Source organism: Drosophila busckii, chromosome 2R (assembly GCF_011750605.1).
Source record: "Drosophila busckii strain San Diego stock center, stock number 13000-0081.31 chromosome 2R, ASM1175060v1, whole genome shotgun sequence".
Taxonomy (NCBI): domain Eukaryota; kingdom Metazoa; phylum Arthropoda; class Insecta; order Diptera; family Drosophilidae; genus Drosophila; species Drosophila busckii.
Window position 1 is genome coordinate 6,291,633 of NC_046605.1, and position 19,207 is coordinate 6,310,839.

At 40.0% G+C, this 19,207-nt stretch overlaps 2 protein-coding genes across 2 annotated transcripts; one reads left to right on the forward strand and one right to left on the reverse strand.

The window, feature by feature from the left end:
• LOC108596111 (actin-57B) lies at window positions 1-1,944 on the forward strand. The gene is made up of 2 exons (XM_017981537.1): window positions 1-140; window positions 795-1,944. The coding sequence occupies exons 1-2, from the start codon at window positions 101-103 to the stop codon at window positions 1,883-1,885; spliced, it is 1,131 nt and encodes a 376-aa protein (XP_017837026.1). The 5' UTR covers window positions 1-100; the 3' UTR covers window positions 1,886-1,944.
• Window positions 1,945-11,745: 9,801 nt separating this feature from the next.
• On the reverse strand, window positions 11,746-16,452 carry LOC108595631 (retinal homeobox protein Rx-A). Its single transcript, XM_017980900.1, has 5 exons — window positions 16,317-16,452; window positions 14,619-14,865; window positions 14,403-14,532; window positions 12,565-12,652; window positions 11,746-12,457 (listed from the first exon to the last, which is right to left on the reverse strand). Exons 1-5 carry the CDS (start codon window positions 16,450-16,452, stop codon window positions 11,904-11,906), a joined length of 1,155 nt encoding a protein of 384 aa, XP_017836389.1. The 3' UTR covers window positions 11,746-11,903.
• Between the last annotated feature and the right edge of the window lie 2,755 nt (window positions 16,453-19,207).

A 19,207-nucleotide genomic window follows, 5' to 3' on the forward strand; every position in this document is an offset into this window, starting at 1 on the left:
GGATACTTTAGTCAGTCAGTTGTGTTCCAAAGCGTACACATTGCGTTAAACTTAATTTATTCTTCCGTGGTACCGTAATACAAACCAAAACCCAGACAAAATGTGTGACGATGAGGTTGCTGCTTTGGTCGTAGACAATGGTGCGTATACCAAATGAAAAAAAACAATCTAATACTGGATAGCGAATACTACAATCAAATGGATTAACATAATATGTGGATTACATTTGCCAAGGATATTCAAGTGCAGTGCTAAATTACTAAAGTGCCCAAATTCCAATCGAAAGGAATTCTTCAATGCTAAATGCTAATAGTGCAAATTAAAAAATTAAATCACTTAAATATTCCTCAAGCAACAATTTCTTCAAAAGCATTTCCCAATTGCTACATTTTCAACATTCTTTATCAAAGAATACAAAAATTCTTTCTGAAAAGAATAACTTTTCTATTCAAAAAAAACCAATTCCATTTCAAATAGCACAAGATTGATCTGCAAATTTCCTGCTTTTCTTTCTTAACAATACAATTTTCTATTAAAAAACAACCACAAGATTCATCTGCAAATTTCCTATGTTTATACCACTAAAATGTTTCTCAGCATATCAATTGCTAAAAATCATATTTCGATTTTGTTAGACTGCCAAGTTTTTCAAATATTTTCATACCATTTGCTTGGTATTTCCAGCTACGTTTAGTTTTTCGTAGTACAGTCTCCATTTGATTCAGGGCCACTCTGATTTGATTTTCCAAGTGTGTGCGACTAACGTGTGTTATTATTTTTTGTTTGCTATGCAGGCTCCGGCATGTGCAAGGCCGGTTTCGCCGGTGATGACGCACCCCGTGCCGTCTTCCCCTCCATTGTTGGTCGTCCACGCCATCAGGGTGTGATGGTCGGTATGGGACAGAAGGACTCGTATGTCGGTGATGAGGCTCAGTCCAAGAGAGGTATCCTCACCCTGAAGTACCCCATTGAGCACGGTATCATCACCAACTGGGATGATATGGAGAAGATCTGGCATCACACCTTCTACAATGAGCTGCGTGTGGCCCCAGAGGAGCACCCAGTCCTGCTGACTGAAGCCCCCCTGAACCCCAAGGCTAACCGTGAGAAGATGACCCAGATCATGTTTGAGACCTTCAACTCCCCAGCCATGTATGTCGCCATCCAGGCTGTGCTCTCCCTGTACGCCTCCGGCCGTACCACCGGTATTGTCTTGGACTCCGGTGATGGTGTCTCCCACACCGTGCCCATCTATGAAGGTTATGCCCTGCCCCATGCCATCCTCCGTCTGGATTTGGCTGGTCGCGATTTGACCGACTACCTGATGAAGATCCTCACCGAGCGTGGCTACTCTTTCACCACCACCGCTGAGCGTGAAATCGTGCGTGACATCAAGGAGAAGCTGTGCTATGTCGCCCTCGACTTCGAGCAGGAGATGGCCACCGCTGCTGCCTCCACCTCCCTGGAGAAGTCCTATGAACTTCCCGACGGTCAGGTGATCACCATCGGCAACGAGCGTTTCCGCTGCCCAGAGTCCCTGTTCCAGCCCTCATTCTTGGGTATGGAATCGTGCGGTATCCACGAGACCGTCTACAACTCCATCATGAAGTGCGATGTGGATATCCGTAAGGATCTGTATGCCAACATTGTCATGTCTGGTGGCACCACCATGTACCCCGGTATTGCCGATCGCATGCAGAAGGAAATCACCTCCCTGGCCCCATCCACCATCAAGATCAAGATCATTGCTCCCCCAGAGCGCAAATACTCCGTCTGGATCGGTGGCTCCATCTTGGCTTCCCTGTCTACCTTCCAGCAGATGTGGATCTCCAAGGAAGAATACGACGAGTCCGGCCCCGGCATTGTCCACCGCAAGTGCTTCTAAGCATTTCGATCATCTCCAGCACTTACATAACACACCAGGCCACATCGCTACTATGGTGGTGCTGCTTGGTTTGCTGTGTCTGTGTGCACTTAAACACCAACACCAACAACAACAACAACAACAAAAAACAACAACAACATCATGTTAAATGTCATCAGACCAATGTGTCATCCTTGGTTCCAGATTATTTTTTGTACTGACTGAACACTAAGAAAATGAAAACGATACCCCTTAAATTTAAAATTGTTTATTTTGTGTTTTCATCAATGTTAACGATTGTTTTATAAAAAAGAAAAAATAACAGCTCTTTCCTCGATTTTGTATATAACATCCGCAATAGCCACTGGGGTCTATTGTTACGAAATATAATTTTATGAAATGATCGCATGAATGTAATTTTAATTAAATGCAAATTTATAATTATTTATATAAATAAAAAATGATTTTTTTAGATTTAAATTTTGTATGTATTTCGTATATGGGTTGCATATCAAGGTGGCTGGCTGGCATTATCTAATAGAGGCTGCCGTACATATAGCAAGTACTATGGATGTCTGCTATATATAGGAAAGCTCTGGCTCCAGACGTTTCATATTTCCAAATGCTTGAGCAATAGTTAGTTGAAAGCTTTGGCAGCCAAAAATATTTTCGAAATTCTTTGTATACACAGAAAAGTTTAAATATTTTATTTTTAGCCGACAAAACAAAATTCAGACATACACAAAATTTTCTTCATGCCATAGTCAATGTTTACACGCAGAGTAACTCGATATATTATGACGCACATAGCTTAGCAAATCGAACAGCTTAAAAATAACCAGCAAAGATCAAAGCACAAATAGTGCGAAGGCTAAGCTAGAGCATACCTTCTTCACATTTATAACGCCCAGGGTAATAACCAAACTGTCAACGTCAATTATGTGAACAGATTTGCTAAATTAGCAACAATATCATGCACCAAATGCAGCGCATTACAAATTAGCAAGTTGCCAACTGGCTGGCAGCTTGATCAATTGCAGGCAAGAAGAGCAACAAATGTTTGCAGCGACAATTAGCCAACAAGGCGTTTAATTAAAACTCGATCTTTATGAATGAAATGCATTTTTCGAGTGCATACATGACACAGCCGTCAGCCAGCCCAGCCAAGTTGCACAATTAATAGTTTGTTGCTTGTGGCAAGCAGCCAACTCAACAGTGTATTGGACAGTCTACTTAAATTATTCTTTTTGCTGCATGCTTAGACTCTGTACGAAAAGCAAAAAGCGTCTTTTAGTTTGCTAGCTAACAACAAATGTGCTGGCACCAATTACATTTGCTTACAGCGCACTCTTAAGTCGCGTATGCTCGCTTTTGCATATTTATTTTTTAAATAACTTATTTCTCAAGCGAATCACTTTACAGCGCGCTGCACAACAATGCAAAAGGCAAAGTCATAGTCAAAGGCCAAAGCCAAACCCAGAAACAAAATGCAGAACCACCCCAAAGCCAGACCGGCCCACTAATCAATTTGCACAAAAACAAAAATAAACACGCACACAATAAATAATCACGTCGAAAATAATGCAATTTTCAGTACTTATAATTTCCATACAAATTCGATTTGATATACATCATAATAAAATGCGGTAGAGAGTACACTAAACTCCTCTATACGCTGACGAACTCAAGTACGTCCCATATGGTCAATTAGTACAATGAGGGCATCAGGCATCAAAGTTCCTCAAGAAGCTTTTGCGACCGCCTCACACACACACACACACACACACACGCCAGCGCACACACATTGTTTTCACTTCAATTATATATCGATGCCACCAAATAATTTTTGAAGCTCGCAAACTCAGTCAAGCGTATGCAAGTGCTGGCGAGACTTGTAAAAAAAAGAATCCCTCGTTTATGCAAGCTTAAGAACTGTGTATATAAGTTTAATAAAATTATGTGCAGCAAACATTTTGAAAATAATTAAGCAGTTGTACAGATAAAAAAGTTTCGATTCACAGCAGCAGCTTAACATTCAATAAGAAGTTACAGCTCAATGTAGTGCAAGCAGATTCAGTTGAACAGAATATTCGTTAGTTGGAAAACATAGAGTAAAGAACGTTCTGGACATTGCATTCATTACATTCAAAATAAATATAAAGCATAAAAAACATATTCATTTCATTTAATTTAAAATTCGTTTGAGCCCGCATCAATGCACTAAATACTAAATTATAGTTGTAGTAACCAAATCGTGCGCATTAAATCACAGTTAAAAATTTACTAGACAATGTCTTAAAATTTAAATATTGCTGATACTTCAATCATTTATATATCTAATTGTTAGAAATTTCAACAGCAAAAAGTATGCTTTGATTCTCACGAGATTAACGACATGTGCTATATATAAAGTATGACAGAAACTACCCGATTAAATAAAGGCTTACTCTTGATAAAAAATATAGGCATATAGCAATTGCAATAACTGCATTTGAGATTTTTTGCTCAGCAACGTTTGAACCGATTGCAGGCAATTTAATTTGATTGATTTCAATTTGTCCCCCACTCCTCAATATGGAGATATACACAAGAATAATAAAAAGCGTCACATTTGATTGCATTTTTTGTGTGAAATTGGGCTGACAATGTGCGTTGACCAAATATGAGTGTAAGGAATCAGAGACGAGCCTGAGAGCTCTATAGAAAAAAAAAGGGGCTGCTGACACGCTGCGCTGCTGCTGCTGCTGCTGCTGCTGCTGCTGATGGGGGTGATTGCCCTTTGTTAGTGTGCGTATAGCAACTGGCAACAACTGTTGGTGGTGCTGGTGCTCGTTGTGTAAACGTGTTATGTATGAAAAAAAAAAAGATTGCACTTTACGCAATTTATGTGCAAATTTTTGCTCTGACTTTAAAGCAATTAAATGGGTGGGTAGGGGTAGGTGGCAAATGCCATTATAAATTGCGCGCTAATTGACTCTAATCGATGGGGTTGCATGCAACGCGCTTTGCATTTTGGGGGTTGGCTTTAGCTTTGACCCCTGAGCCATGCGATTCGTTTTGCAAATCACAAAACTCAGCAACAATTTGTTAAACGACTCAAGTGCAACTTGTTTTAACATCTTAGGCCACTTGAATAGTTTTTCTTTTTAGCCAAATTATGGCTAAGCATACTTCATATAGAGTGTAAGTATATGTGTGTGTGTGTGTGTGAATGCCCACAAATTAGTGTTGCTAATGCGTCTATTTAACAGCTAGACTGTAATTTAAATAAGCCGTCACACATTGGCGGCTTTCACACAAGGCGGCAAAGGTGAGAACAGCATCAAAGAGTGCCAAAAGATTTGCAACAATTTGCCCAAAAGTCCCACACACACGCACACACACAACCAAACGCATATCCTTTTGTGCTGTACCTTTTCGCCTGACCGTTAATACCTGTGTACGCACACAGACTTACACACACGTGTGATCAATGCGTATAATTATGCGCCTGATTTAACTCTAAATGCTTGCTAATTTCTCACAAATGGCAAATTCATTTCCCACTCGCTCTCTCTCTCACTTTCGCCAGTGGTCTATTCAGTTTGTATATTTTTCAAGTGCTTTGACACTTGAATTTCAAATGTTTTGTGCGCATACTTATGTGCGGCACTGTTTGTGTGTGTCTGCATGCGTGTGTCCTTGAAAGGACATGCATTATGGCAGCGCTAATAACAAGTTTTTGCCGTTAGCATTGCAGCAGCCAAGCAGAAACACACAAAATGGCTTCGTTCACTCAAATATGAATTTTATGAGTGTGGACAGCTATAGAAATTAATATGAGCGAAATAAAAGCAGCAAGCGCAGTAGAAATTCGAATTTTACAAAATTTAATGAGATGCAATGCGCTTAAATGTTGATAGAAATATAAGTTAAATATTTTTAAAATACTTAAATTTTAATATATTAGTAATATATTTTATGATTTTATTTATTTGTATGTAATTTTTTCGGTTTTCAATTAAAAAATATTTACTATCAATTCAAATATTAGTTGGAAATATTTTTACTTCGAGTTTAAGGGCAAATAGAAATGCTAATTAAATATTTAAGAACTAATAAAAAAATGTACGTTGTATAAAATACTTTTGACTTATGTTATAAAATTAAATGCACATCTTAACTATAAAATATTGTCAGCATCAATTTTTGCTTTCAATATATAATTGTCATATACTGAGGCAAGATTAAAGCAAAGATCTGATATATCATAGTCAGTGTAAAGCAAATCTATAAAAGGACTAAGTCCACTAAGACGTCATCTAATTTATTCCTCCCACTTTTCATAAAATTTCTAGCCAATTTGATTTTATTATATGGTACTCCATAGTCTGATGTAACATCTTTTCCCACAAGTGTTAAAACTCTTGTCCTTTTTTGTAAGATGCCACAATCTAAGGAAATGGCTAAGGAAATTCGCATTTATTATAATCGTCGCATAATGCGAATAGCGCAAAAAAGCAAATTGCTGTCAAAGTCAGTTCATCAATGGCATTTTGTCATGCCTACGCAAAAGGCGCAGACGCTTGCTGACAAAATGAAAAAAAAAATAAAGTAAAATAAAATTAATTTGCTCGAGTTGAGAGCGAGCCGGGCGTTCGCTGCTCAAACTTTGCAATTTGCGGCGCGTTTCCGGCTTCCGCAGTTAGCGTGAATAAGCAGCAGCGACGACGACGACGACAGCGAGAGAGCACAAAGTGCAGACAGGACAATAAGCACAAAGCTACAATTGTTGTCAATTTTGTTTGATGTGCTTGCTGAATTTTGTGCGTTCGAGCTGTTGGGAAATGGAAATGAAACGATTAGCAGGCACTTATGCCATTCAATTGAATAAATCAGCCGTAATAATTGGGCATTAACTCAGCTGAATGTTGACCTAGAGCTACAGTTGGCTTTGACTTTTTGACTGTAAGCTGTGAACATAGCGACAAATCAATAGTTAGCTCGACTCAGTCACAGGCTCAGTTTCAGTTTCAGGTCTCAGTTCTCAGAGCTAAATAAAATGTCAGCGCCCAAGGACGATTGGTGTGGCAGGCCCAACATAATGGATATATCCACAGCCATGGGTAAGTTATATGCTTGTATATTGATTTTATTGATGGCTGGTTGGCTAAATATTTGTAACATTGACAGAGCACACGCAGTTGGCGCATGCCAATCAGCTGCTGCAACAGTTGGCCAACATACACGAGTCCTGCAGCGAACTGGGCCAGGCAGAGGGCAGAGGCAGTCTGGAGCGTTTATATAAATTCTAAGCCAACACCTGTCGTGCAAAATAATAATAAACTTGGCCCAAAACAAACAAACAGTCAGTCGAGACAGTTGACAGCGCACACCACACGCAATGTGCGGGCAACAAGGGGTTAAGACTACTACACATATATATGCATGCCAGCAAACACAAATTGTGATAAAGTTACGGAAATTTAATTAAAATCAAATAGAGTCTCATTGCCAACAACGCGCTTTTCTTTTGCCAGCAGCTCTCGCCCTCGCCCCTCGAGGGTAACGAATTCTCAGTCAGGTGTGACTTGTTTAGTTTATAACACCCCGCCCTATATAGCGCACACTCTAGTATATATCGCTCGACTTTGTCGCTATGTGTGCTTGTCACTAGTTTTCCGCGTCGTTTAATAAACAAAATGTAAACAAAGTTTAATAGCAATGACAACCCTCTCGCAACAAACACTCGCAGCACTCGAGGCTCGCTCGCTTTTTTTTCACTATTTCCTTTTTTCTATATGCACATGCATATATATTTTTATTAATATTATTTATGAGCCTGTGGTTGTGCTTTGAATGCGGAGTAAGGTGTATATGCAAACAGGACAACAGCTGCTCAATTTCACAGCGCACACCTTTGATTAACTTAATTTAATAGTATTTTTCTCTCTTGTTTTTTATTTGCTGTGCTTTAGCGCATGCATTTTGATATATTTGTTTGTTTATTTAATTTATTATCATTATAAATAGAGCTCATTGGGCCGAGTGACTATTTGACATGCAGGCTATTAAATAAATCGCATCGCGGTTGCTTGATTTCAAAAAAGGAAACTCATATTAAAGCAAATAGTAAACAAAAGTAGTTAGAAAGAAATTCACAAAGCAGCGCAAATTTACATTAAAACAAAAAATGTTAAGCTCACTACTTTAATTCTTTAAAATTCAACATAAAGTTTCTTTTATATTTAACTTCATTTTCATAGCTAAATATTCTAAAATAAATGCAAATCTCAAAAGACAGCGAATTGGTAACTAAATAGCTAATCAAGTATTTGTAATCTAATACACAAAGAATAAAAGAAAAATAAAAATGGCAATTGGCAATTGAAAAATGTCGTCAATTAAACGAAAACTATCTTGTCCTGGTGGCTAGCTGGAGCTCATTGTGTGTGTGCAGAGGCGACCATTGGCTAATGAGGACAACAATTAACTGCACAATTGCACAGTCTCAGTCCTGGCAGCAGCTGTACTTGACCCAGCTCAATGGCTACCTGAGCTGAGATGAGCTGAGCGTTGGGCGCAAAAAAACAAATGCGTATGTAATCAGGCATGAAACCATTATAAACAAAAGCAACGGGGCTGCTGCTCATACTTTAATCACAACACAGAGCGACCAAGAGCAAGAGAGGACACTTAAGGACTCGACACTCGAGGATCAGAGTCAGCTGCTGGCACAGCTTAGCGCATTGAAGTCAGCAGAAAAGGAAAACTTCAGTCGCCGTCGCCGTCGGCTCGAGTCGCTTTGAAAAATGGGCCACAAGCGTATTGAATTACATTGTTGTTGATCGACTGTCGCCAAGATGCTTAAGGTATGTGTATCCTGTCGGAAATTGTTGCAATTGCAGCAATTGCATGTTGCGGTGTGATCGGCGATCTATGAACAAAGTCCTGTCATGCGATACTTGAGGCTTGCCAACTTGAAGAAGGCGGCAGTGTCTCAAGTCGGCACAAATTACAGTAATTATGCGTTGCGCCTACGCCTACGCCAACAAAATGGCGCTCATTAGCGACTATTTCACACACACACACACACAGTCTGTCTGTGAGAGCGAGAGCGTACACAAGCTGACATAATTATTGCGCTGACAACTTTTTGATGAATTAAATAATTTTTTAAGTGCACACTGCTCACACTGCTGGGGAATGATGATGATGATAATGATGTTGCAACCAAAATGAAATGAAATGAAATATGAAAATGCTGTGGTAAGTACTTGCAACGCAGCATGAGCAACTGACTTGAGCAGCTGTTGAGCGGATTTAACTTGTTTAATTACCGTTGTATTCAGCTGCCAACATTGTCGACTACGGGCGGCATCAACAGTTGCGCCTCATTACGTTGCCATTAAAATACAAATGCATATATATATATTACTATATATAGAGCGAGAGAGAATGTAGCCAGTCTTTCAAGTACAAGACTGCCACGCCCACCCACTGGGCGTTGCTGTAACTGTTGCCATTTTAATGCGCTCGAGCTCAAGTGTCATGCCGAAATTGATTTTCATTTTCATTGTTCGTTATGCTGAAGAGGCTGCCACAAAAAAAAAACTGCAAGCAGCAACAAATAAAAAAATGGCAATGTGCTTGATTATGTTTGATATACACACACACACACACACATACAGCTACAAGGTGAAATACGCTATTGCGCTGAGCTGCATGCAAATACAGACTGTGCCACAAAGCGAGAGCGAGACAAAAAATACACTCAACACTCAATTTTATAGAGCCACAAAATACGAAACTCAAAAGGCCACTTGATAAATTTCATATATTTATAGCCCGCAGAGTGATGCTGCATTTGCACACTGAATGAAAATTCCTTCAACACACACACACACACACACAGAGAGAAAGAGAGGGCGAGAGAGTGAGCGACAAGGACACTCAGTTGGGCCCGAAATAATGTTGTTTGGACTGCGCCTCAGCTACCTTTTTGGGCTCGCTCCAATGCCCTTGAGCCCGCACCCGTTGCTTGGCCAAACACTTGCCACAAATAAAAGATCTACTTCAACTTATTGAATTTTCGTTGATAGAAAACAAGATGAATAAAACTTGAGCTTCGACGAATATGCAATGCGCTGTAGCTTGAGCTGTGCATAAAATATATATCATTCAATATAACTGCATTTATTTATAATATTTTTACTATATTTATATTTCCAACGAACGTTTGTTATTTTGAAATTCCATTTTTGCTCAAATTGTTTTTTTTTTTTTCACTACAAATAAGTCGAGCAATTTGCTTGGACTGTCAACAATTCTGTGTAACAAATAGAGTAGCCGCAGTCGGTTTGTCCTTGTGGCCACACTCAAAGGGACCACCCACCCACCCACACACGCCCACAGTCAGTCACAGGCATTTGCATATGAGTTTTATGAAAGCAGCTTTGACAACGCTTGATGCTGACTCTGGCTCTGATGCTGACTCTGACTCTGCTGCTGATTCCCACTGAGGACCAAGCTGCATTATATAAGAGACTCTCAACTTTTCGAATTTGTCAGTGACAAATCCGTTAAGCCTGCTTTTTATTTGTGCATTTTAATGATGATGATGTTGCTTTTATTTGTGCAAAGAATTTAATTTTGACCTCACAGCCAGCGACGAAACTCTTAAGTGTAATCAAATATGAAGCAGCGTAGCTGCAACTCAATGTGGCGAGTTTATTAAATTTGAGAGCGCGCACACTCGCGCAGGATTCGCTCGGCCTGCTGTGCCCTGCTGTGATCAGCACAGTGCAGAATTATTAAAAAGTAATTATGGCACAAATTACGAGACATCAATATAGCATTTAACGCTGCATGCGGCCTCAGCACAAAAGCAAACGCAGCCATTGCTCAAAAATCTGTGCAAAATCCTTTAGCTCACATCCTTTATAGAGCCTTTGCTGCTCTAGCTGCTGCTGCTGCTGTTTCCGCTGCTGTCTGCCGTCTTACAATAGGATTTCTCTTCAACAAACGACTTCGAGACTTTCGAGTTGCTGCTCTCAGGCTCTATTCATCACATATGATTGTGTTTGTGTGTGTGTGCAACATTTCCTTTTGGCTTGCAATTTGACATAATATCAAGATTATTATTTTATTTAGCCGAGGGTTGGCAACAAAGATCATTTTCATTGACTCGTCGCTCTGCATCAAACAAACAAATACAAAACAAAAAGAAAAGGTCGACGGCTTTGCTTGCAACATTTTGGGCCAACAATTTACCTTTTATAGTTTCTTAATTTTGCGCTTCAGTTGCAAATTAATTTCTAATGCAAGTGATGCTGCAATTGATCAACGAACTGCAGGCACGGTAAAAACAATTTAATAGCAAATAGTTTCAATAGAGAAAATCAATGCGTCAAAGGTGGAAATGGCGCGTTAGATTTGAAAATAAATAGCTCAATTTTCTTAAATTGTAAATCTATTTTTTATAGTATTTCTGTTGGCTTAAAATTTGCAGCTGATCAATAAATTAGTAATATTTTTGCCTTTTATTTTTGCTAGAATTAAATCACTAATAAATTCAAGTGATTCAGATTGAGGTTTAATTTTAATCCATTCAAGTACAAAATTAATTGAAATGCTTGCGAATAATCTAAGACATTAACTGTTATTTTATTCAAAATAGTATAGAAAGTATCTAAGCAGTAACTATGAGCTGCTGTTAATTCCCCAAATTACATTCATATCTCCATCTGATGAGTCTAAGAATGCTTCAATAATTTTTTGAGCTACAATTCCTGTAAGTTTTCCATTGTTTATTTCATCATTAAAAACACATTTCGCTTTTTCTTTTATATATATTAATTTTATTTGCTTAGTTGTTATGTTTAATTTATACAATTGGTGTTTAGTTTAGATGACACTTTGCTGTAGCGAATTAAATGTTAATTACTTGCTAGGCTATGAATTATATATTCAAGACTTAAGTACATTTGGCCATAACTAGACACTAACGCTAATAATATACACAGAGCCAGCGCTTGGCCAAGCCAGACTGGTGGGCTCTTCAGTCTTCGCCCTTGGTGACCACCGAGACGGGTGTGGAGGCATTGCTGCTGCCGCCAGTGGCGCTGCGGGGCGAGTGCGCGGCTGTCGATGTGAGCGTCAGATCACCAGAGATCAGCGTTGTAGCCGCATGCGGCAGCGAGTGCAGTGGATGTGGCGCCAAGTTGTTGGGACTTTCGCGTGGACTGCTGTTGCTGCAAGGCGGGCTGACCTGCGCCGACGAAGGATGCAGCGACAGGTTCTGCGGATAGCCGGCAGCAGCGGCGGCGGCAACAGCAGCAGCCGAATTGCAACCGTTGGCAGCAGCAGCTGCAGCTGCAGCGGCGCCGGCGCCGAAGATGCCATTCAAATTGCTCAGACCCATGTACTGGGACAGCAGCGTATGGAAGTTGGGCAGCTTGTAGTGGGGTGGCATCAACTGCTGCGGCAGCAGGCTCGGATTGAAGTGCTGATGCAAGGCAAAGTGTGGCGGCCAAAATTCGGCGGGCAGCGCAGCCGGATGGCCGGAAAGTGCGTGCGGCGGCAGCGGTATGCCCAGCGGAAACTCAGGCAGACCTGCAAGTGGGCAGAGAGAGAAAGTGGGTGGTGAGTTAGCCATGTAATTATGTTGCACACGTAATTTGGTAATTGGCGAGAATTGTTGTAACAAATCAAATGCTTACCTTGATCGGGCAGCATATAGCCAGACTTGTCCTGATTCATAAACTTCTCACGTTTGCGCCATTTAGCGCGTCGATTCTGGAACCAAACCTGCAAGCAAAAGAGAGCAGAGTTAGAAGTTAGTACACTGCGCAAAAAGTTGGCATGCAAACAAAGAGAGCAAGTCAAATGAAACAAATCGTATAAATAAAAAGAGATTGCTATGAAAATGTGCATAGAAAATAATTTGTAAGCGCAAATTCGATTGCAATTTTTTGCTGTGTATGCAAATGCTCAAACCGAGCTTAAGCACTGAGGTCCATGCAGCTGAGTCTTCAACGCAGTCGTTGGCAAATACAATGGCATCCAATCGGAAGTGTGCTACTCTGATTTGCCATGGACAGCAGCAGCACAAGAGAAAGAGAGCGAGAACAATTGAATTGTAAGGGTGTCTTATGCATTTTTGACACTTGACTGTGTGTGTGTGGGACTGACTGGTTGGTTGGGTGGGTGGCTTCACTTCCGCTGGCATTTGCAGACGCTTGTAGAGAAGACGCAAGTGCTTGTCTGTGCTGTCTTTGGGTTCGTAGCCGTATTAAGAAAATTAATTGTTTGTAAATTGAAATCACTTGACAACTGCTAGCAAGAGTTGGCGCAATTATAGACACACTGCATTTAAGACACACACACACACACACACACACACAACTGTGTGGCAACAATGCGTGCAACGAGGCGAGTAGTAAATTAGCAACGATTTCCTAGCTATAATTGCTGCCAATTATTCTGCTGTCTGCCTGCCAACCCCACATGAGCCACATTTAATGTGTATGTGTGTGTGTGTATGTGTGTGCAATTTTAATTGTTAGTAGCGCAATTATAATGCGGTCTCAACTTTTGCCTTTTTGGGCGGATATCCGTCGAGCATGTGTCAACTAAATATTTTGCAAAAAATGCCATTGCAAATTGCAAAATAAAAAGCGTCAGTGGCTTAGCTTACTTGACTGACTGAAAATCCCAAAATAATTGCATGCTTAGCTCAACCCTTCGATGAAACAAATGCGCAAGTAAAAATAAAAAAAAAAGCAAACACTCACACACACACACACTTGAAATCTATGAGCTAACGTAGCGTATGTGTATCAATGACCAATTACGCTTAATCTGCCAAACGGATACACAAAACGTTAAAGCGTAACAGTTTCCAAAGCGAGAGAGAGCACAAATAATCCTGGCCTGGGCGCTTAGGTCAAGTTGTTTTGCATTTTGTTTGTATCAACTGTCAACATGCTCAATCAACAAAAAATACACAAAACAGAAAGAGGGCAAACAACATAAAAAAAAGCGAGTATGAAACACTCAAGTGCTTGAAAGCATTTCAACTGAAATCAAATTGTGCATGAAGTGCAAAGCGTAGTGCGAGGCCCTGCGAGGGCTGCGAGGGGTAAATTACATGTTTAGTCGTGTGTTAAGCATACCGCGTGTGCAACGCACCCAAAGCCACTTTGATTGTTTACCCAAAAGTAGAGTTAATAAAAATACCAACACCAACAACAACAGCAGCAGCACAACGAGGACAACAAGGACACACACAATCTAATCATACAGCAAATCACAAATAGCTAATGTACTTTTAAGCAACCCCCAAATGGATATAGAAATGGGTATAGAAATACACACCCTGGGAGTTAAAGTGTTGCAAAGACTATTTACAAATTAGGCGCGCTGATTGCGATAAAAAACGCTCGCTCGCTCGCTCGCTGGCCAATTAACAACTTGTAAGCTGCTTAGCTTTAAATGCTTAAGCCGTAATTAATTGCCGGCAAATACAAACGCCATATAGCTATATATAGATATATACCTGCACGCGTGCTTCGCTTAGATCCAGTCGCATTGCCAGATCCTCCCTTGTGAACACATCCGGATATTGCGTTTTCTCAAAGGCGCGCTCCAATTGATGCAATTGAAATGTTGTAAATGTTGTGCGCGATCTGCAATTTAACAATAAACAAAAACAAAAACAAAGGCGAGGGTTAGTTGGCTAACAATGTGTAAGCTGCTAAGCGGCTTTGCTTACCTGCGCACTTTACGCGGTCGCTCCATATCGCCCATATCATGGCCATTATTCAGGCTGGAGCTGAGCTCATCATCGTTATCCACATCCAGGCCACTTTCTGTATTCGTAGGTGAATCTTCGCGCTTGGCTAGCAATTGCTGCTGTTGCTGCTGCTGTTGTTGTTGCTGCTGCTGCTGCAAGTTATGGCTGTTATGATGTAAATGATGCATATGCTGCGTATGCGTAATATGCAGCTCATTGGGCGTATCTGCAAAGCAATGCCAAAATATAAAACTCAAGTGTTTGCAAGTCAAGCCAACAGCTGCTGTCGTGTTGAAAAATCAAATTCATTGAATTGTTAAGTGAAGTGGTAATATCCTGAATTCAAAGCTTTTGCCAAACTAACCCCAACAGACGCAGCGACTATTGTGTGTGCGTATTGCTGATGCGATTTGGCAATCAATAATATAATAATTTTAAGCAACATTTGCGCTTTGGCTACAGTTTCAATTTATGAAACTCAAGCTACCCCTTTTGATACTTTCACACGCCCTTGGCCCAACATGTAATCAAAATTTAATGAACCTCAAATTAATATAGAAAAAATCTGTATCACAATAACGTCGCAGTGCTTGCCACACAGCGGGACAGCAAGAATATTTTGCAACAGTTTTCAGGCCGCTTGTTGTGGCGTCTAATTACGCATCAAATTACGCGCAGGATATGCCAGCGATTTCGAGTGTCCTGCGGTGCAGACTACACGTTGCAACAGCCAGGGCCAGCACTGGGTGCCCAATCTCAATCTAATTATGGGTCTAATGATGCAAAAAGCGTCTCATTACCCAAACTGCCTACAGGCTCTATTGCTATCAATAACGTGATATGTTTTGATTTGCTGCGCTGCAGCGATTTCATATTTAGTTTCTTTGCCAGCATTGCACACAGCATGACATCGAGCCACGCCCACAACATGCGAACACAACGCTCCCCAAAAATGTGCGAACAGTTGTTTATCGTCCTTGTCGTCTAGGCAAAAACTATATATAGAGCTGTTTACTTGCTACTCATTTGCATATGCATCAGTGTCAAAAGGCTTCCAACTTTGATGTGGTTGCCCATTGGAGCTTGTTTGTCACATTTAAGGCTCAAACTAGCCTTTGAAATTAAATAATTTTTAGACTGTGGCATGTGGTTTCCTTTTAAATAAACACATGACATAAATTGTTTTGATTTGAATTCATAGCTAAGAAACTGAGTATTGAAAGGAAATGTTATTGGGATTTAAACTATCAACAAATCTAAGTTGCAGTTCGATTATTAAGAAAATAATAATAAAATGTCTAACAAATATCTATGTATCTATCTATACTTATTTCTAAATTAATGCCATAAGATATTTAATATATGTAAATTTATTTATTCAATAACTATAGTCGACATCGACGCTATGAATTTGAATTTTAGCTTTACATAAGAATTGAAAGATTCTATCAAACTTTATCTCCAGAGCCTTTTAAATTAAAATACAAGCATCAACACTGGGTGCTGCTAAAAAAGATAATTATAGTTTGCTTCTGCTTTTAACAGCATTAAAAACCTTTAAATTCATTTTTAAATTATAGTAATTGCTTCTATGACTTTTCTATATTTTTAGCTTTTTTTGCAGCTCCAACTGATCGCCGTCGGCAATTAATTTATGTATAAAAACTTTCAACTTACCGCTTCGCTTGGACTGATGCTGAGTACCCAAGATCTGATCGATGCTGTAGACGGCGCGTGGTCGCGAAACGGGACTCTCTTGAACTGGACGCATGGCTGGTGGCATGATGGAATGATTTGTTGTTGTGGTCATCATAGCTTAAACACGCGTTTGGAAACAACAACCAGCAGTTGTTGCTTAAGTTGGCCTGTGGCTTTTAGTGCAGCTTGACTGTAGCTAGCAGTTGGACTAAAGCATAACACAGCGGCGCAAACTTTAAATTAAAACTTTTAATTAACACAATTAAATTTGCAAACGCGCACGCACTAAATTATTTAATTTATTAATAAATTAATTGTTATTTTATTTGAGCGCACTGCGGTGTGTGTGTGTAACGAATTTTGGGAACACGTAACGCTCGTAGCGATCAACAACCACCGACTGAGCTCGTTAAGTGTGGCACAGAGGCATTAAATACGTCGTGCCACAAGCTGCAAGGCGGCAAGTGAAATGGGCGAGGCGAGCGTCCATATATCCTTGCTATTAGCTGTCTCGCTTGCGCAGGGTAGTTTACCCCCAGCACTGAAATGCTCTCTGCCTCTCTCTGTGTGTGTGTGTACAGGTAGCATAGGGGCGGACACGCTCTCTCGCTCTCGCTCTCATTGAGAGTGGCTGACGCTCTTTAGTTCTGTTTGTTCACCCGCTGCCTCTTTACTTTAGCTACTGCAACTATGTTTGCTGATTAATTTTATTTATTTCATAAATTGCACTCATTAAAACTAAACGTGCGCTTGTTTGCTATTTACACACACGCTCGCCCTCCCTTTCTACACACACACACAGCTACACACACACGCTCTCAATTTAAGGCAACAAATCACAGCCAAGTCTTTGCTTCTACCTGAGCGCCTAGAGCGGCCATTTATAGCTCACTATTTGCTGATTTCCGTTTTTATTTTATATGCATCTTGCTTTTCATTCAGCATAATGCAAACCCCGCTCAATGAAGAATCCTTTCGCTTAAGCAGCGTGTTAAACGGGAAGCGGTTGTCTGTGGCTTAAAGGATTCATTGATTAAACGGATCTGTTGAAATTCAAGCCGTGCTCATAAAACTATAATCCTGACCCATTATAAAGCCAGCACTTGGCTTCAGTTGAAATACCACAATAGGCTGTATAATAATTTAAATGTTTATATGCAGCAGCCAAGAGTCTTAATATAAGTAATAAAGAGCAGATAAAATCATAGAATTAAATGCAAAAAGACTTAAACTTTTTTAAAATTGTAATTTTAAAAATAGCTAAAAATTATTTCTTTTTATTTAAGCTATTAACTTGCTTATTACAAATATTTTATTTATTACACTTACAAATATTATGCATCAAGTTTCTAGCCGCAACAATAACAAATGTTGCTTACTAAATTTGTTCTAAAAATATATAAAGTGTAAATTTAAATTAACAATTTAATTTAATTTGATATCATTTTAGTTTTGGTTTGTGTTATAGACACAAAGCAGTAATAATGTCTTTGGAATAACAAGACTTAAATTGCACTTAACAAATATTTTTTAAAAATACTTTAAAGTTATTTTAAGCAAATTATTAAACACTAGTTTGATGTATATACTTTAAGCATTTATTTAACATTAAACTTAAGTCTTTAGCATATTATATGAGCTGCTTTTTTATAGAACTGCAGCTCAAACATAAACAACTAAGGCAGCTTGATCTTGGTTGCTAAACTAAGCAGGCTGCCAGCCTAGATTGCGCCTTGGAACCCACCAGGATTTGACTGAGCCACAGCTTAGACTCAGCTGCTAAACTAAGGGACAGTGCACTTGGCAATGACAAGGCAAATTGCATAACAAAAAAAATGTTGCAAAAATAATGCACAATGCTGCTGATCGCTCTTGCTCGCTCTCTACCTCTGTCTCTTAATTTGTTGAAACTTACACAATTCCTTTGTGCGCTGCAGCCAAAACAAAGAGCGAAAGCCAAAGCCAAAGCCAACACCTTAACAGCAGCGTATTTCCCAAGAACTGCGAACAAGTTGCGTTGATCAAACTCATTAAAGTGTCCAGATGTGTGACGCCACACTTCACACACTGAGGCAGGCAGGCAGAAAAGGACACAAAAGGACACAGTCTAGCAGTCTAGCTGGCGACAGTGGCGGGATTAGCATAGCGCAGCGTGTGAGGCGCTTAATCATATTTTCATAGGACGCAAATGCAATGCAGATTTTCATTCAGAAATCCGATTGCACATTCGTTTAATTTAGAGCTGCAGAGAGAGACGCTAAGCCAGCCTTGCGGGCTTAAATTTAGCTGGCCTCGCAGCGAGCCCTACAAGCGCCTACCTGCCATAATCTATGATCGCTCGTTTAAACGAAAAAGGAATAAAATAAAATATATTAGCTATATATAAAAATAATGCTGCATCATGCGCGCACTTTAGAGCCTTTAAGTAAATCGCAGGCTCATTAGTCTAGCACGATTAAAAGATAGCGCTGATCAATTTGTGCGGCTGCTTAGCCTTTGTTGCAGTGGCACTTGCAGCATTTTGTGGCAGCTATGGCAACCGAAAGCCAAAAGCCATTTAGCGCAAGTGTGAAATGACAAATTGAATCAAAGTCAAAGTCAAACTCAAACTCATTGAAAGGCATGCACTTCAATGTAATTTCTAAATTAGCACAAGCAATAAGCGACAGTCAAATAGAGCAAGTGAGAGAGCGACAGTGTGTGTGAGAGAGAGAGTGAGATTGAGTGGGGTATGGGGCATTTGCTTTGCTTGCTCACAGCAGCTGCGCAGTTGAGCTGAAAGCTCATTGGATGTTTGCCACGCACACAGCAACGAGGTCATTATCGTGTTAGCCCATCAGCCCCACACCCACACACACACATACACGCAT